Here is an 18,183-nt window from a genome sequence, read left to right as displayed (position 1 = left end):
ATAACCCGTTAAAAATTAGACACGGAATTAAGTGGATTATGATTTTGCCATTTTGGTATTCTCAGAATCATGTTCATATATGGCTGTTTTGAAAAGAATCAATACTAATTTTAGTTGCCATAATACTAATTGGGAAAAGGAAAATACCCTATAAATAAAGCTAGTCTAGATTACGTGGTCGCACTGGTCGCACTTGGCCAGTTGGTATTCACATAGCCACATTCTCGTATCTTAGACCGGCTCTAACTTTTTCCCAAATGTTCGTTGGGTAGAACGCTTTCTGCCACAGATGGAGCAACATGTGGCAAATTCTTGCCCAAAAGCATGTATGAGGTTCACCATGAAAAATTTGAGATACACAAGCTGGAAGTAGAGATAAGTAAACATGCAATTTTCGGCCCTACATTTCAACCTGTTAACCAATCTCTCAACTCTTGTATCCTTCCGCCTCAAAATCATGAATACTCACCAAAACCTGACAGAAAATGTATTTTCAAACCCTTTGCTTCGATTCTACACCAAAAAGTCAACAAAAATCCCGATGCAAAAAGGGGAAAAAGGGAAAGGGAGAAAGACTAAAAATAACTTTCGCCCCCGGCGTAGAAATATTTGATGATCTTTGTCCTACATCACATCAAGGTAAAGTTGCTCGATGCTCTAGTTACCACCACAAGAGAATATCGATATTTAACTATTAATAAATCATTGGGATGTTTAGTTAAAGCGTCCAAGTGCCAACTGCTCTATTATTACCATAACGGTTAGCAAACCCACTAACGGTGGGATGAATAATATTATGTAACTACAGGTATTAGGTTGTTATTTAAGGGAGGCAACTCCATTACCAGGATTTCTCCCCACTCCCTTTTACATCGATTAACGGAATTCCCCCGTCCTGTATTAATAACAAGGGAGGGAGAACCACGCCAGAAGATATCGGTTAAATCATAGAAATATATATCTATGGGTCAGCTAGTATACATATTTGCAAAACTAAGCTTTATAATATTCCTGACATTATTAGTTTCGTCCCTGTGATTTGCGGAGGCTGGACCGTTATTGTAGGCAGGGACAGTGTCTAGTCGTTCGGATAGGACAAAAAACCTTGGCAGCTGTAATTCGTAATAAAAGTAGACCGTGGCGCCGCTGGCTAAATTTCACCCATGGCACTCTGTAGCCTATGGCGTAAGTCCGTCTTCATTATCCCAGTTGGTGTAGAAAAGTAGGACGATAAACCCTATAGTCCTAATTCATTTTGTTTTAAATTCGTCAAGAACATCGCTGTCTATGAAATTCCGCATTGCTTTATGCAACTTGAATAAAATATTGTTGGAAAAACACTGCCATAAAGTTAGTCAGGTCGGTGTAATGAAGGAATATTAGAAATAACAACTTTATCGCTATCCACATGAACAGATTAACCCGGTCTCCTTTAAAGGCCTTTTCATTACCACAATATGGGATTTCTAAATTTATATCTTTGAACCATTTCAAGAAAAAATTTGTCATTATAAAGTGACATTTTTTTTAAAGCAGTAATAGAATACAGATCAACAGTCTATAAATATTAATATTGGCTTAACTTATATTTGAAATAGTATTTGCCAACCATATCACGTTCGGTGTTGCTTACAATCTCAGCATCGATTCCCCGGTTGTATACGTGACAAGGAGTAGGGTCGCTTGTCCAACCTCGACCTCCGGTTTCCTCCCACTGCTAGACCCCTACGCGGAAGCCAATTATTGAAATAAAATTGGGTTATATGTTAGTCCCGAAATGACCTACAGTCTGAACCGTGGTAAATTATAAACGGATTTCGTCGATTGTGATCAAACTACTGAATAATTGTTATTAAAAACTTGCCTATGTGTTTGAAATAAAATCCATTGCACAATTGTATATTCCAACGAAAAAAAAGTTCTCTCTTGTAAATTGAATAAAATCCATTGCACAATTGTATATTCCAACGAAAAAAAGTTCTCTCTTGTAAAGTCAATGTTTTTGCTTGTATTTTCGACTAAGTTCATCATAACATTGTACATGTCACGTGATGAGCTGAACCATCTCAATATGTTGAAGGGGGCAATGGTTGACAAATTTTGACAATCACGTGTGCTGCAATCACAACAACGCGCGACCTTTCCGATCGTTTGAGTTTGGGCAACAAAAATGGCAATTGAAGACAATAAAATTAATTTGGAAACAATTGATTGTCAGTCTACTAAATTTTTATTCACAATGAATATAACACCGATTACACAAATACACGTAAATATTGCTTTTCACATCATCATCACCCAATAATTGTAAAAACCCTGTGTTACTGTTAGTGTGTATTATATATATTTTAATAAATTATATTAGGCCCTATACATCCCTGTCAATTATATGCAACCCCGTGGCTAACATTTATAAATAAACATACTTTATTTCATAAACTATGAAAAAAGGCCACCGCTTCTCAATAATTTCCATATTTAATTAACGTTCCAACTGTTCACGTCCATAATATTCCCGATTAAATTATTTTTTGGGGGTTTATTCGATAGATAATGAAATCGAAACATTGTTGATAAGAACAGTTCGGGGTGCCTAAACATCGTTTATCGTCTTTATAAAAATGTATTTAAAACAAAAAATCACTCGTCAAAAGAGGTATCGCAGATTGCATGTATTATTAGGTCTTGTGTGTTAATTATGCAGACCGTGGGAAAAGCTCGTGCAAGTTTCGCGCTAAATTTAACCATTTTCACTGCATCAGTGTAGTATACAATAACTTATATGGCATGGTACCTTTTACGGTAATAGAATTCAAAGCGTTGATTGGCTGAGTATGATCGCGATCTACGAAATTCCATCCGAAAATTCCATTCTCTGTGGATTTCAAAATGGAGTAGTACTTGTGATTAATATAGGCCTATAGTTAATAACCGAGAGTACAATCGTATGGATACATTGCCCTGTGAATTTCAAAACGAAGCCAGGATTTTCGGAAATTAATTGTGTTACCGAGACGCAAAATTCTGAACAGCTTTTGCACAACGGAAATAATATTCGAAGAGAAATACTAATAGAAAGACATGGAACTATCTGCCGATAGTCTAGTTGGGGGCATTGCATTCTGGGCGTGGAAAGCCACACCCACCACCAGAAACCCGACAGACTTGCATTCTGATGATACCAGATATACATGCATTGATACCATATAGGAGAAAATTGGTACACTTTTCAGCTAAGTTCACCCACTCGGCTCCTGGTCTATTATTCATACACAAAATTTGAATTGTCGTAAAAGAGCCAAACACCGTTACGATAGACAAGCCTTGCTGAGACCCCCTTTATACGAAATGATCTGTCCCGATAAGTGACGTAATTAGCTTCCATTTTTGATTTCTCGATGTCAAAGTTTGTGATGAGTTCAATTTTACAAGAGAGAACTTTTTTATTCGCTGGGATATTTAGTTGTACAATGGATTTTATTTAACCGGAGGTAATTTCAAACACACAGGTAAGTTTATAATAACCAAAGTCAAGTAGTTTGTTCATAATCGAAGAAATCCGTTTTTAATTTACGATGGTCCAGACAGTAGTTTGTGTAGAGTGGCCATTAAACCCCATTTCTCCCTCTCTTTCTAAATTTCAGCACTCCGGCCAACCACCAACCTGACGTAGAGCGAGTCGTTTAAGTATTGTTTAATGGCCGAGAGCGAGACATTAAGTACTTTATTGTAACAACAAGAGGGCCGTAAGCCCGAGTGTTTTTACAATTTAAAATACAGATGTGACGTCATCCTTTGATGTTGGGGTACCATTATTTCAAATAATCGTACGGGCAATGTGCCAAGCGTAACTTGGTAAAATATTGAACTCGAGTGACGTATTTCATTGCAAAGCACGTGCAAGTGGCTGTATTTTAAGTTGTTTAATGGTCTCGAGCTTAAGACATTGCGTAATATATTGTAAAAACATTCGGGCCTCACGGCCCTCATGTTGTTACAATATATTACTTAATGTCTCGCTCTCGACCATTAAACAATACATAGTACGCAATGTCTTAAGCTCGAGCACGTGCGGATTGTCTGTATTCTAAGTCTTGATCTCGAGCTTAAGACATTGCGTAATATATTGTAAAAACACTCGGGCCTACGACCCTCTTGTGGTTAAATATATTACTTAATGTCTCGCTCTCGACCATTAAACAATGCATAATGGTCCCAACCAGGTGCGCAATCACCAAATGAGCACGCAGTGGCGACACCAAACGACTTCATAATGATGGTTGCTAAGCAGAAGTGTAAAAAATTATAAATCCGTTATGTTCATGCTAAACGTGTAAAGCATCAACGGAGAATACGTTTTTCGTCTAAATAATGGAAATAAGATGAAATAGAATTAAAATTTACAGTGAACAAATAAAGAAGTTGGATTATACATTTTCTTAATTTAAATGTTACATGAATAGAAGTTAGAAATTACATGAATAGTAGTTAGAAATTACATGAATATAAGTTTAAAATTACATGAACAGAAGTTAGAAATTAGACGATATGAATTTTGAATCTAATATACCGCCATATGTAAATCTTTGTTGTAGATTTTGAAATCGGATTCTATGCAAAATGGGGACACGAATAGGCGCTGCGTTACTTCCTGAGTTATTGAGGAAATTAAAAGAGATCTTACCCGAATCATACAAGGTACGATATGTTTAGAATCTAATGGATTTGTATATTATCATACGCCCACATGTATTTGTCGTCGCCCCTGTCCGGCCGTCAGTCCGCCCGTCCGTCCACAATTTGTTTGTGCATCGACACTCTATGTATACAGGTCAAAATTCTTATCTGATTTTGACAAATATAGGGTTATCTCTAAAAGATCTCGGTACCTTTCGATATTTTAGTATGCATCGGATCGAAACTTCATGGATTATGGCCCCTGATTGTACGAAAAATCATTTAAAATATCAGCGTTACACATCATGATTGCGTTCGAATTTCGTAAAAATCGGACCGAAACTGACCTACAAAATGGCCGCTCCTTGAACACAAATAGTGTAAAAGTATGTAATACCAAGTTGTGGACCCGCTAGAGGTCACCATTCATGTCCGATTTTGATTAAACTTAAAATATATGTTTATATACCAAAGATTTCGGTTCCCTTCGATATTCACACATATCGGATTGTTAAAAAAATCCAGTTTTTATCTTGTGGACCTTCTAGAGGCCACAATTTTTGTTCGATTTTTAAAAAACTTTTAAATATATCAGTGTTACAACCTAATGACGGTTGAGTTCGAATTTCGTGAAAATCAGACCGAAACTGTTCGACAAAATGACTGCAATAGTGTAAAATTATGTAATACCAAGGTTGTGGACCCTCCAGGTCAGAATTTTTATCTGATTTTGATGAAACTTAAAATAATCTTTATATCCCAGAGATTTCGATTCCTTTTGATATTCGCGCATATCAGACCATAATTTCATGGATTATGTCCCCTGACTTTTCGAAAAATCGCCTTTTTATGACCTTGTTTTCTGTCCATTTCTTGCAAAATGTGGACGCATCTTGCATGGCAACCGCATGTATTGTATTCATTGCATTAGGATTACATCAACGTATTGCATTGCTTAATACGGTTTTGATTATAGGGTGCGTCTCTGTGGCAATGTACAGCCATAACAATATGGCGCCTTTATTGGACTTGTGCACATCCTGTAATCGCTGGACGCAAGGCTATCTAATAAGAAGTGAGCTGTGTAGACTAATATGGATGTATGGTGTTATTTAGATTAATTTGTTGAACATTTTCTACGAAATGACATGGACAGATTTTTTAGTATTCCCCGCCTTTGGGTCGCTGAATTGTTTAACGCGTGTGTGTTAGATCTCAAGGTCTGTCATTGAGTCAGGTGGCTTGGTTTCGATTCCCAGCATGTACGTGACAAGGAGTGGGATGGCCTGTCAAGCCTCGTGGGTTTTCCCCGGGTGCTCTGGTTCCCGCCTTCAACTGAAAGACCCCTACGGGGAAATGAATTATTAAATTAAAATTGAACCATAGTTTTTGATTTTCGACACCCTTTTCATCCTGATCACCGACAACCTTGTATTTGTAGGAATATTCTCATGTAAAGAATACAATTGAGAAGAGATGGACTTCTGTTGATTTTTATGTTGATCAATGGCCAGATTTTACAGCATTAGTTATTCGTCCAGATCCACAAAAGCATGAGGTAATTTTTAGCTTGGAGGCACCTTACATTACATTATTATATTGGCTGAGTGGGCTGAGTGAGGAAGGCGCTGACTCGCTAACCGGAGGTCAGTGGTTCGATCGAGATCAACGTTATTTTCCGGCGTGGTTTCCCCTTGTCAGCGGTGCAGGGCGGAGGGCCTCACAAAGAACGGCGTCTAGTCGTTCGGATGGGCGGAAACACTAGGCCCCGTGTAACATTTGGAATTTGACATAAGATCCTGGAACGCCGCTGTCCGAGCTAAATTTCACCCATAACATAATACATGGGGTATGCCCGTCTTCATTTTCCCGGTTGGTCCAGAAAAGTATGACGCTAACCCATGTTTCACTTTATTTTGTAATTTACACGAATTCTTTACTGGCAGCTCAAATTTAGTGATAAATACCATTTTGTCTACGGTACCAATCCAGAACAACTGATAAAAATTATTACGGCTGATGGCTTTATAAACTGGTCAGAAAGGGTTACCTTTGGTGGTGAGTTTTAATTTGTCAATAGCCCACAATACAAAATGTGTAGGCTAAGTTAAAATAACTACTATTTGTTCATCAGGTGCAGTTCAATAACACTTCGCTTATACATACATACGATGCCATAGTCGACACGAACGTCTGCGCAACCATTCTGTTTACGGTAGAACGTAGAAAGCAGAAACGCCAGGGCCGTAACTAGCTCATATTCCTGAAGCAATGGCCCGAGAAATCCCTAGTGGGATTAGCTCTAATCAAACGGAACACTGCGAGGAGTATGTAACTAGTTCACAGCAACGAGGGGGGCGGGAAGTGTTCTCAATGGTGCTGTGAAATTGACGGACAATGTATATCTTTGGTCGACAATTTTTTCACAGGGGGTGCGAAACTTTTTGCAGGGGGAGCCCCCCCTCCTTAGTTGCGGGCCTGAGAAACGCGTTCAAGGTCCTTCAAATTATTTCATTCTACGTTTACCCTCGTATTAGGTATCCAATTGGTGTATCTTTCAACCACTTCTAGAAATTGTTTATCATTATAACATGACACATTCTGTATTTTTAGAAGACCACCAGAATCTTGCATTTTCTCTATTAGAATTCAGGGGTTTGTTAATATTTACTTTCAACATGATTGCGTGTATATAATTTCAATGTACAACTTCATACCAACTTTAGAGCAAGGTATTTCCAAATGTTGTTCCCCATGTGGCAGAAAATGTTCAAATCAATGCACGTTTGGGATATGTTTTAAACCTTGCAAAGAATCGAAAGTTAAAAAGTCAGTAGGAATATCCCTGGTGAGCTGTAGCCATAGGCGTACGGGCTCGATGACAGTTAGGGGGACAGAATCCGGGTTACAAACGGCGCCGCCGGTCTTCTGTTACAGCGGTGGAGCGGGGCTTATCCTGTAGGATTTTGGAAAATTTGACTGCGGCAAACGCGTTTTCCTGCTATTCCAGCCACTGAATACAGCAAATTCAAAGTGCGCTAATATAGCTAATTAAGATGGCTGGCTCGAATTCCAATCAACCAATCAATCGTTTACAGTCCACGGAGACGAAACCGTCGGGGGGAAATTTTGAAAATTTAACTGTTGCAAACGCGCTTTCCTTCTATTCCAGTCTGTAAATACAGCAACTTCAATGTGGTCCAATATAGCCTACCTTTGGTGGCTGACCTGAACGGACCCCCCAACAACCAATCAATCGTCTCGTAGTATGGGAGCCACGCTCTCCGGGAGAAAATTTTGAAAATGTTACCACCAAAAATGCGTTTTTCTGCTTATCTAGCCCGTGAGATAAGCAACTCTAGAGTTCCCTAATGGTTTTGTAACCGAAATCCCACTCTATGCCGACCTGAATTCCAACCATCCAATCACAATGTTGCAGCTGCATTCATAAATAATTATCGATGAAAATGTCGCATAAAGTAGAGTGCCTCCAGACCAAATGTTTTAATCTATAGCCAATTCAGTACAAAATGGAAAGAGAGAAATGGGGTTTAACTCCCACTCGACACAAACTAGGTCATTTTGGGACTAACATATGGTCCAATTAGCAGTGGGAGGAAACCGGAGGACCCGGAGAAAACCCACGAGGTTGGACAGGCGAGCCTACTCCTTGTCATGTACAACCGGGGAATCGAAACCCCGCCATTTGACTCAATGACAGACCGTATGATACAGCGCGCGCGTGCTAACCATCTGGCCATCCACCCCCACCACCCCTTAGTACAAATTGGTGGTATTCAATTAAAAGAAAAGTAAACATTAGAGTGTTATTTTTTCACTTTACTCGTCTGCCCGAAAAGTCTGATTGCCCGAAAGTTAGGGGGCAGCTGCCCCCCCCCCCCTCGCCCCCCTGGCTCGTACGCCTATGGCTGTAGCCATCAGATGTTATATTGATATTGTACTACGTTTTACTTGACATATCAGAAAAAGGTTAAAACTGAACGGTCACCTTATTAATTAGCGCAAGCACAATGTCAGTTTAGACTTTCGAGGTTTTTCATTGCAATATTTATAGTTCATTTGTGGGGTGTAGATGGCCCGATCATCAGAACATCAACGTCCACGTGAGAGAATAAACGTTTTATTTCCCTTTTTTCACCTTTGAAGAATTTCCTTAAAAAAGTAGTGTATTGTCAGTGTAAGTCATATCCATATTATTGGGCTGTTGTTTCCATTGTTCTGTATATTTCAGCGGTCCCTAGTCGATTTTGGCCAGCTATAGATGATCTACTCATTGAGAAAAAAGGCGAGTTTACCAAGGACCCAGAATGTATAGTTTATACAATGACTAAAGAAGATTTGGTTTTGCAGTAAGTGTATTGGTAAAACAATAATAAAAAAAAACAATCACCCACGCCCAAATCTATAGGCAATTGTTATAATCCATGAATTTTTCATTTGTTTTAAAGGGGTATGTATTTTGATTTAAAGGAGAAATCCACCGGCGATGGCAGAATCTTCTTGCTATGTTATTTAACACGTTTGCCCCTTTGAAACCAAAATGTTACAATTTTGTACTGTCCATACCTTCATTGCAACACAACAAACTGTTTCTTATATATTGTATAGTGATGTACCCGATGGTATGGAGTTGAAATGGATGAACCCTAAAGAAGCACCAGAACTCTACTGCAGCAATTCAAAATACCAACTTCGACCCGGTATCTTAGAATATACCCAGGCTTTAATAACAAAATTTCGTTCGTTAGCCCTTATCACTAAAGCCGGTCAGCATTTTGTTGGCGTCGCAAGTCAAACGTACTTCGGTACCATCGGATTATTATTTGTCCACGAGCAGTATCGCGGAAACGGGTGCGCTAAAGTTATATTGTCACATCTAGCCAAAGCACTGCTTGATGATAACCAGGTGTTTGTGTCGTTAGCTGAGGATGACAACGCACCAGCCATCCGGATACATCGATCAGTTGGATTTAAGCCTATAGCACTGAAAACTAGATGGTTCAGATTCAAACCAGGCAATTCATCATAGATATTCGACCTACCCTTTTGTATTTTGCAATCGATTGTATTTTTTAATTGTTAATCAGATGGTTCAACTTCAAACCAAATGATTCATAAAATAGTTTTAAAAAAACAAACTTACAAAACGTAATTCAAATCGATATATTCCATATTATAGGCTGAATGTACGTACGGTAGTTATTTTTTATATAATTATATTTTTTCTTTATATTTTGCAATAATATGAGATTAAAAATATGTTGTTATTGATCTGTTTAATTGATCAGTTTAATTGATCAATGCAATTGATTATTGTTATCAATCCTTTCAATGATTGTTATTGATTGTGTTTATGACATTGATTACGGGCCATTTTATCTCTCTATTTATATAAATTAAATGAGAAAATTTGTTCTTTTTTTGATTCGATATAGGGAACCAGAATAAACATGTTTTCTTTTCTATGAAATGGTGCTATTTATTTTGTATTTGGTGCAGTAGGATGAGTAATGTCATTCATGATTATTGGACAATGATAAAGATGGTTAAATCTATTTGATAAGGCCAACTTCAAGTTTGGTCAAAGGTCACGAGATTTAAACAGAGCCAGCGCTAACCCCAACCCCAACCCTAACTCTGGACCTAGCTCTAATGCTTACACGAACCCTAACGTACAATCTCGCCAACAATCACGTGTAATTTACATTTACATTTTTTTGCATCTCAGCGAAAATTGAGGTGACCATAACAAATAGATTTATCCTGATCGAGATGTCAACGGGAGAAATCTCTAATTTGCGATATTCTGGGTGTTACCAACCTTGCACCAGAGATGCTAGTAATGACTATAATTTCATAACATTATATATGAAGTTTATTCATAAATGTAATTACATTTTTGGAATTGTTTATAACATTGATTACCTCAACATATAGCGATGTTACGACGATACCCTTTTGATCCATCGGTCCACCACTTGTCCAATAGGATAATTTTGAGTACCGTAGCTAATAGTCACCAAACGTATTTCACAACTAATTGACATGTCATTTAAAAAAAATAGAATAGTTTCATTCGCCATTTTCACCAATTTTCTTGTCATCTGGTTTTAAAGGTTTTTTAAACAAAGGTTCTATCACAAGAAAGACAGCAGCTATAGTTACAGCACTTCCCATGCAATGATATGAGGCAGAATAGGATCCAGTTAAATCTTTTAAGGAACCTGAAAAAAAAGACAACAGAACATTGTTATTTAAATTATATATATTGAAACGAATCATGTTCAACACATGACGCACATACACTTTCAAAAAATATAGACCGCCTGTTGTTTGAATGATTTATGGTCGTTATCCATTTTATTGGGCCATCAAACGGAACCACATTCACAGATTCACTGATCCACCCGGACATGTGTCTAAGTCAGTTTTGAATCAACTAATGTATTTCCAAGCGTCGTTTTTTTATATTAAATACATCATGTGAAATCATGACAAAACCTAAAGATTCACGCAATAATAATAGCTTGATTACGTCATTTAAAATCATGACAAAGCCAAAAGATTTACTTACCGTCATGTAAAATCATGACTAAACATAAAACATTACTTATAAATAATAGCTTAATTAAATTCATGACACAGCCTGAAGATTTATTTAGCAATAATAGCTTAATTAATTACGCTACCGGGATGTAAAATCATGAAAATACCTAAAGATTTACTTACCAATAATAGGATGATAAATACTGGTGGCTATACCTTGTAACACCATAACAAAACCTAGAGATTTAGATAAATTCTCTACACCAAGCAGATCCATCAACAGAACCGGTAAAAATGAATTAAATACTCCACCAAACAATCCATACACCACAGCCCCAAAAAGTTGTAACCAATACGAAGTGTAGAACTCCACAAATTGGCAATTAATTGCCGACACGACCAAAGTAAATACGCAAATGTGGGTTCGTTTTACGTATCCAAAATCCGCGAAGTATCCCGCACCTAGACGACTGAAGAAGTCCAAAGCTCCAGCTATTGACAGAAAGGTTGCGGAATCGTTGTCACTAGTTCCACTCTCAGCAACAAAAGCGGGATAATAGGACAGAAATAGGGGGAGAAAAATACCGAATCCATTGCACAGGAGTAACAGCACAAATAGTGGATTTTTCCAAAGTGTGAGACCAAATAATCCAAAGCATTCACTGATTCTGCTTTTAATGATTGGCCTTGTTTCAGTTTCCTGATCTTGTCCGACAAATGAGAAAACATCGGACTGTGAATGGTATTCCGACACTTTGCTTGCCTCTGTTAAAGTTCGTTTTCTATGTTTGGATTGCCGTTCCAGTAATGGGCTAGACTGAGGGTTGTTTATTGGTATATTCTGTCCTACAGTTCCTATATTTATTGAAGCAATCGACAGCGAATTCTCTTGTTTGTCTATATTGTTTTGTGTTTCAGGTATTAGTTTTAGTTCTACTACCGACGTTACTTTTTTCTTATGTTTAAAACTTTCTACAGGCCTAAGTAAAAGGCCGAACACAAGCATGTTAAGCTGAAGTCCTCCAACAATCAACAGAGCTCCTCTTAAACCAAAACTGTCTAGAAGATATCGAACCAGAGGAGGAAAAATAACAGCGCCAGAGCTAATTCCTGAGTTGGCTATAGATGTTGCTAACCCACGTCTTGTTTTAAAGTATTTACCAAGTAGTACCAATGCTGGACCATGTATCATAGCACTGCCCAAACCTGACAAATGAAAAGAAAACATCATCAAATTTATCTAATCTTAATTATGAGGTTTATAAGCCTGCGTTTTAAGCTGGTTGATTATAGCTGTTGGTCCCTCTGAACTACGTATCACATTTTGGGAATTGTTGGTTAAACTTACTGGGCTTATTCAACCACACAAAGACAGGAATCGTGTCGAACTCCGGAATCATGCATCATTTACTCCCAGGTTATTGCTCTTATCGCCGAAAACCTCTTAAAGCTTCAAAGGCCAGAGTTTTTCAATTTTTTTTAAACTTCCTGGAATTGTTTGAGTAGTAATACAATCTGCATGGTTCAAACACAGATCCTATTTCGTTTCGTTTTTATAGTTCAAAATTTAGATCTGTATTTTAATCAGATTGAGTAGTAATATTACTAATAATGATGAACCCTATTGAAGTTCAATCATTGACTATACAGATTTACGTTCTTAGTTAGCGTTTGGGGGGGGGGGGAATGGTCCTTATTATATCAATTTTAAGCATTTTGGCAAAAGTATTTCCAAAGGTATGACCTGACTATAACCGATTGTTAATAAAGATACAATACCGTACTCACAATGACTATCAACGACTGTTGATAAGGTACGTAGCCGCATTGACTATCGGTGATTGTTGATAGATGTATGTATAATGTAAACGCACTTACTATCTACGATTGTTGATAAAATATGTACTCGAATTGAATATCAAGGATTGTTGATAGATGTATGTAGACGCACGGACTAGCAACGATTTTTGATAAACGTACGCACTCGCGACTTTAAGCCAGCATAAATTCATGGTCCGTATCGCGTATTGGTATCGATTTTGCGCGTGACGTTAACAGTGTGTGGGTATTTCTCATACGAAATACGGCACTCGGATACGGCAGCACGTATCGAGCCGCTTTCATAGGAAAAGGTTGTCTTTTTACAGTCTGTTTTGCTACTTTTAGACGCTGGAGTGTTGTACCATAGATATTTTATGAATCTGTGTGTATCATAGAACACGAAAATGTATATTTGATGTGAATTAACCGTTCGATCCTTGCATTGGACGAGAAAGTTCATTGGGATTTTCCGACGTGGGCGAGAAAGTTCATTGGGATTTTCCGACGTGGTTTCCCCTTGGAAACAGCTGTCTAGTCATTCGGATGAGACGAAAAACCGAGGTCCCGTGTATACATTGGCGTGCACGTAAAAGATCCCTCATAGCACACTGTATGGCGTTAAACCCGATACGGATACGTGATGCGGATGGAAACCATCCCTGTTGCCAAAAGTCTCTATTGATTGCTGATAAACGTTCATACGCACACTTACTATCAACGATTGTTGATAACGGTTCATGTTAACGAAGACGTATGAAATAATGCCAAAGAGTTAGTTCTAGCTATATTGGTACGAATTGCCACACTTAAAAAATGTTTAACATCTCTATGCAATAGTATGATATTTTACCAAAAAATGTTATCTTAACATACTACTTGGCGAGAAAGACCTTGATCTAATCTTTCAGTTTATCACAGTAAACGTTTCAATAATCCCACCGGTTAAGGGAGAAAATATGAGAGGAGCAAGAAAGTATGATATCAAAAGTACCCACATTTTAAGATAAATAAATTTAGAATTACCAAAACTTTCAAGATATAAAACATAAATTACTCGATCTCCAAAACTGAAACAAAGAATTACACGTGCTCAAACCTTCAAGATATGAAACTAGATGTTATCTAAATATTAAGATTTAAATATAGAATTACCATCCACTTCTAAAACTTAAATCTGGGACATTGTCACATCTCGGAATAATAAAACCCACCAAACCTTGGATGATTACCCCTTTAAATCAAGAGGAAGGGAGGAAAGAAGAATTGGGGTTTATATACATTCCGTGTTGCAATATTAAATCCCTCATTTAATGTTTCCCTTGCATGGTCCTTTAAAAGTTTCGGAAAACAGAAAAGTGAAGTGTCTACTGGTTGGTCATAGGCTGCTTTATGCTTAGACAATTAATTATTAAATCTAAAATATGATTGTGACTCTGTGAGTGGCTTCTGTCTGGGATTACCTTTGAAACGACTAACTTCTGGCTTTTAATTTATACGCAGTGGTAGATTGAACATGCGATATCATTTTCATTGATCTTGGCGGTACAAAGTTCTAACAATTGATTTTTACGATTCTCTTATCTAAAACGATTCAGACAAAAGCTTTACTAATAATATTAATATTAGTAGCCTAATATGTTTTAAACCGATGAGTTAAAGTTTAAAAACAACCATGACAGTATGTAGATTCATTATTTCGTACAGTAGACGAGCGCGATACCGGATTCACCCGGGGCCCAAGATCTGCTTACTCGCGCCTTTCTTGCACGCTTACCGCAAGCTTACACCATCCTTTACTATTATTAAATTTAATTAGCGTAATAACTCCCGTTAACCGTTAATTGCAGTAAAACAGCCCAACATTGTTTTTTGGCCGTGTTGAACTAGCGTAATAACTCCCGTTAACCGTTAATTGCAGTAAAACAGCCCAACATTGGTTTTTGGCCGTGTTGAACTAGTTAATGATCTCGACCATCACAAATCACGGCCTAAAACATCCACAGAGTCATGCTGGTTTATTTGATATCACATAATATGTGACTTTATTTATATAGAAGATAATCGTATGCATGTAGTACAATGCAAGACAACATATGAATTTATATTATTTGCAGTACACGTAAATTCAATAAGCATGTATAGCAAAATGTGACAATGAACCACACAATATTTTCGTCATTTAAACAAAGAATTTAGTAACGATGTATGGTAACGTTGATTAATTTGTGTTTTCAGAATATTTTGGGCGCCGATATATCATTTCTATATTTATGTAAGACTTAAATGCCACCCATCACTAACACTTACCAAACAAGACACCTTGGGTAGCTATCAGTTCTGTAACATTCCTGGCAAACACTGAAGATATTACCCCTGTTGAGGATAATAATGTTCCCGTAATTACTAAATATCGAACTTGAAATCGTCCTACTAAAATCTGCATTACTATAAAAACTGAAAGCAGAAATAAAACTGTATTTTATTATGTATTACATTGTGAAATGTCTCATAGGATGTGACAGAGATAGGTCATACGATTGGATCTTTCTCATTTATGGCCGTAATATTCTCACCGCGCTACTTAAGAAGTCGTCCTTGCAACACCAGTGCTATTCTCTAGTTCTAGTATAACTTCAACCATATTTGCTCGTGGCTCAGACTCAGAGAATAGTGTTCTAGCTCACTAACCGGGAGGTATGGGTGTTCTTCGGGATTTTGCATTGTGGTTTCCCTTGTCAGTGGCACAGGACAGATGGCGTGGCAAGGTACAGCGTCTAGTTGTTTGAATCGGAGAAAAAACAACCATTTACAATATAGAGGGTGCGAAAACGCCACTGTCGGGACAAAATCTCCTTAATACCCCCCCTGCATGCCAAACTTCGTCATGAACCCAGTTTCGCCTTATCTGTAATATTAAAGTCGATATCACCATTTCTCCTAAAAAAAACAATACGCAATGAACACTAATGATCCCCACAAATCTCAAAGGCAGAATAACCTATCGGATTATTCTGGGGAACTTTCCTGGCCAAAACCAGGATCGAACCCATGACCTTCACGTTCGCGAGCCAACGTCTTACCCACATAGTTGCTGCAGCTCCCACAGGGGCAGAAGCAATGATGTCAGCAATATTATAAGACTATGAGCCAACCTTCTGATTATTCCAGGGTAACTGAATAATATGTATTATACGCTATTATACACTATCTGTTACTTTGGTTAATCATTATTTACGGAATATTTTCTAATTTACGCTAACCTGTCACACCAAATACACCGAACATGACGCCATAAACCAGTGTCGTCATTGTAACTGATGTTTGAAACTCTCTCAAAAACTCCAAGAAGAAGATTCCCATCGCCCTCATATATCCTACGATAATACAAGCATTGAGATGAGCCGCTGGAAAAAGAACGATACACATTACCGAAACAGTTAAACCTTTTTTACAATTCTTTTATTTATTATCCATACAAGTTCGCAAGGCTTGTGTGTTGTTCAAACCATTTTTTCATGTTACTTGATGTTTTCGTATAATTCCAACCACATGCAATGATATCAGTGTGGTTAAACGCCCTGGACGAATAATATTGACCATTGGGTGACAGCGTCGGTCTAATATGAATATCAGTCCCAAAAATGGTTCAGTTCCGTTCAGTATTTACAAATAAATTGAAAATTCCATCGATCTATGCTGCTCCATATATGTAACACGACGGCTGCCATGTTTATTTGAACCAAATTGATGGTCCTAGTTTGAATCTAAGCTGGGATGATATCTAGCTTTGGTACATGTAGTTTGATTTTTCTTAATTAAATGTTAAATAATCATACATACAGTATTAGCATCTATTAAATCGAGAGAAATTAGCTATTTTCAGAAAAATGCAGAACCCGCATCGTTACTTTAATATTATAAGGTAGATCTGGTTTATAGAATAATTATTACCAATTGCAATAACCCAGGCCCAATCTCTGTCTATCGGCAAGCCATTATCCTCATCGTTATTCTTTACATCGTCGACACCCACAAAAGCTTCGCGGACATCATCTTCAGACCAGTGTTTCTTTAAATCCATTTCATCATTCACCACGAACGGCGAGTTTGGTTGAAGACTTACACATACAGGAACCTCTGGTATTACCATCCGATTCGTCACATATTCACCATCTTCAAGGGGATCCATTTTCAAATTCTATATAATATGTAAACAAGAGGTTACCATGCAGGATACGCCTCCAGTTTGCAAGAGATGGACGGAGAACATGCTAGGCCGAGAGGGTTCATCCCGTCAAAATCTGTTTAACCCGCAGGCACTTTTGCGTTCACAAGGTTTTTGGAAAAGTTGGGTAATTGCGGAATAGAAGGTCACGGAACGCTGAATATCAATAATATAGACTTCGTCCTCTCATGACCTCATCGATTCCCCGGCTTTACGTGACAAAGATTAGGGTCGCCTGTTCAACCACGTGGGTTTTCTACGGGTCCTACGCTTTCCTCCCACTGCTAAAGACCCCTACGCGCAAGCGATTTATTGAAATAAAATTGAACAGTGTGTTACTCCCGAAATGACCTAGTTTGTGTCCAGTGTGTACTAAACCCATCTCTCTCTCTCTCTCTCCCTCTCTCTCTCTCATGACCTCAGACGCTTCAAACCATTAAAAACTTTACCATCTATCGTGGTCAGATGGTTTTCGGAACGGAAAATTGCGGAACGCTGGACACCAATAGGGCTTGTCTTGTCATGTAGGGCCTACTGCTATAAGAAACTTGCAAAGTGAAAATGTAAACAAAACGAAAGATAACTCCAAACCATAGACGATGACTTGTCACTTATGAGCCAGGGAACAACAACTGCAATCATTGCAAATTTGGAAAAGAAATGCTAACCTGTTCTTACCAAGAATTACGACCAGACGTCAGTGGCGACCATATTCGTCCATATTATATGTACAATCTGCAGTCTAAAAGTCCCCATTATCACATTTACTTCCTTTAAAACATTTCAAATCGCTCAATTAACAAATCTCATCCCATGAAAGACGACAATGTTAAGTTTTCATGATACATGCGACACTATAATTTCGATAGCCAAGTTTGTTTTGTTACAGAACG

General features: G+C 37.9%; 1 protein-coding gene and 1 long non-coding RNA gene across 2 annotated transcripts; one reads left to right on the top strand and one right to left on the bottom strand.

Moving 5' to 3' along the window:
- The first annotated feature begins 607 nt into the window (after positions 1–607).
- LOC130014379 (uncharacterized) lies at positions 608–10,133 on the top strand. The gene is made up of 6 exons (XR_008789376.1): positions 608–639; positions 4,596–4,698; positions 6,119–6,235; positions 6,624–6,735; positions 8,930–9,047; positions 9,307–10,133. It is a non-coding gene; the product is annotated as an uncharacterized LOC130014379 (long non-coding RNA).
- Positions 10,134–10,770: 637 nt separating this feature from the next.
- Positions 10,771–17,254, bottom strand: LOC126811573 (monocarboxylate transporter 12-like). Its single transcript, XM_056098422.1, has 5 exons — positions 17,236–17,254; positions 15,373–15,423; positions 12,189–12,450; positions 11,412–11,422; positions 10,771–10,922 (listed from the first exon to the last, which is right to left on the bottom strand). The coding sequence occupies exons 1-5, from the start codon at positions 17,252–17,254 to the stop codon at positions 10,771–10,773; spliced, it is 495 nt and encodes a 164-aa protein (XP_055954397.1).
- Between the last annotated feature and the right edge of the window lie 929 nt (positions 17,255–18,183).

The sequence above is a fragment of the Patella vulgata genome, chromosome 1 (assembly GCF_932274485.2).
Source record: "Patella vulgata chromosome 1, xgPatVulg1.2, whole genome shotgun sequence".
Taxonomy (NCBI): Eukaryota; Metazoa; Mollusca; class Gastropoda; family Patellidae; genus Patella; species Patella vulgata.
This window is presented reverse-complemented; position numbering and strand designations above follow the sequence as displayed.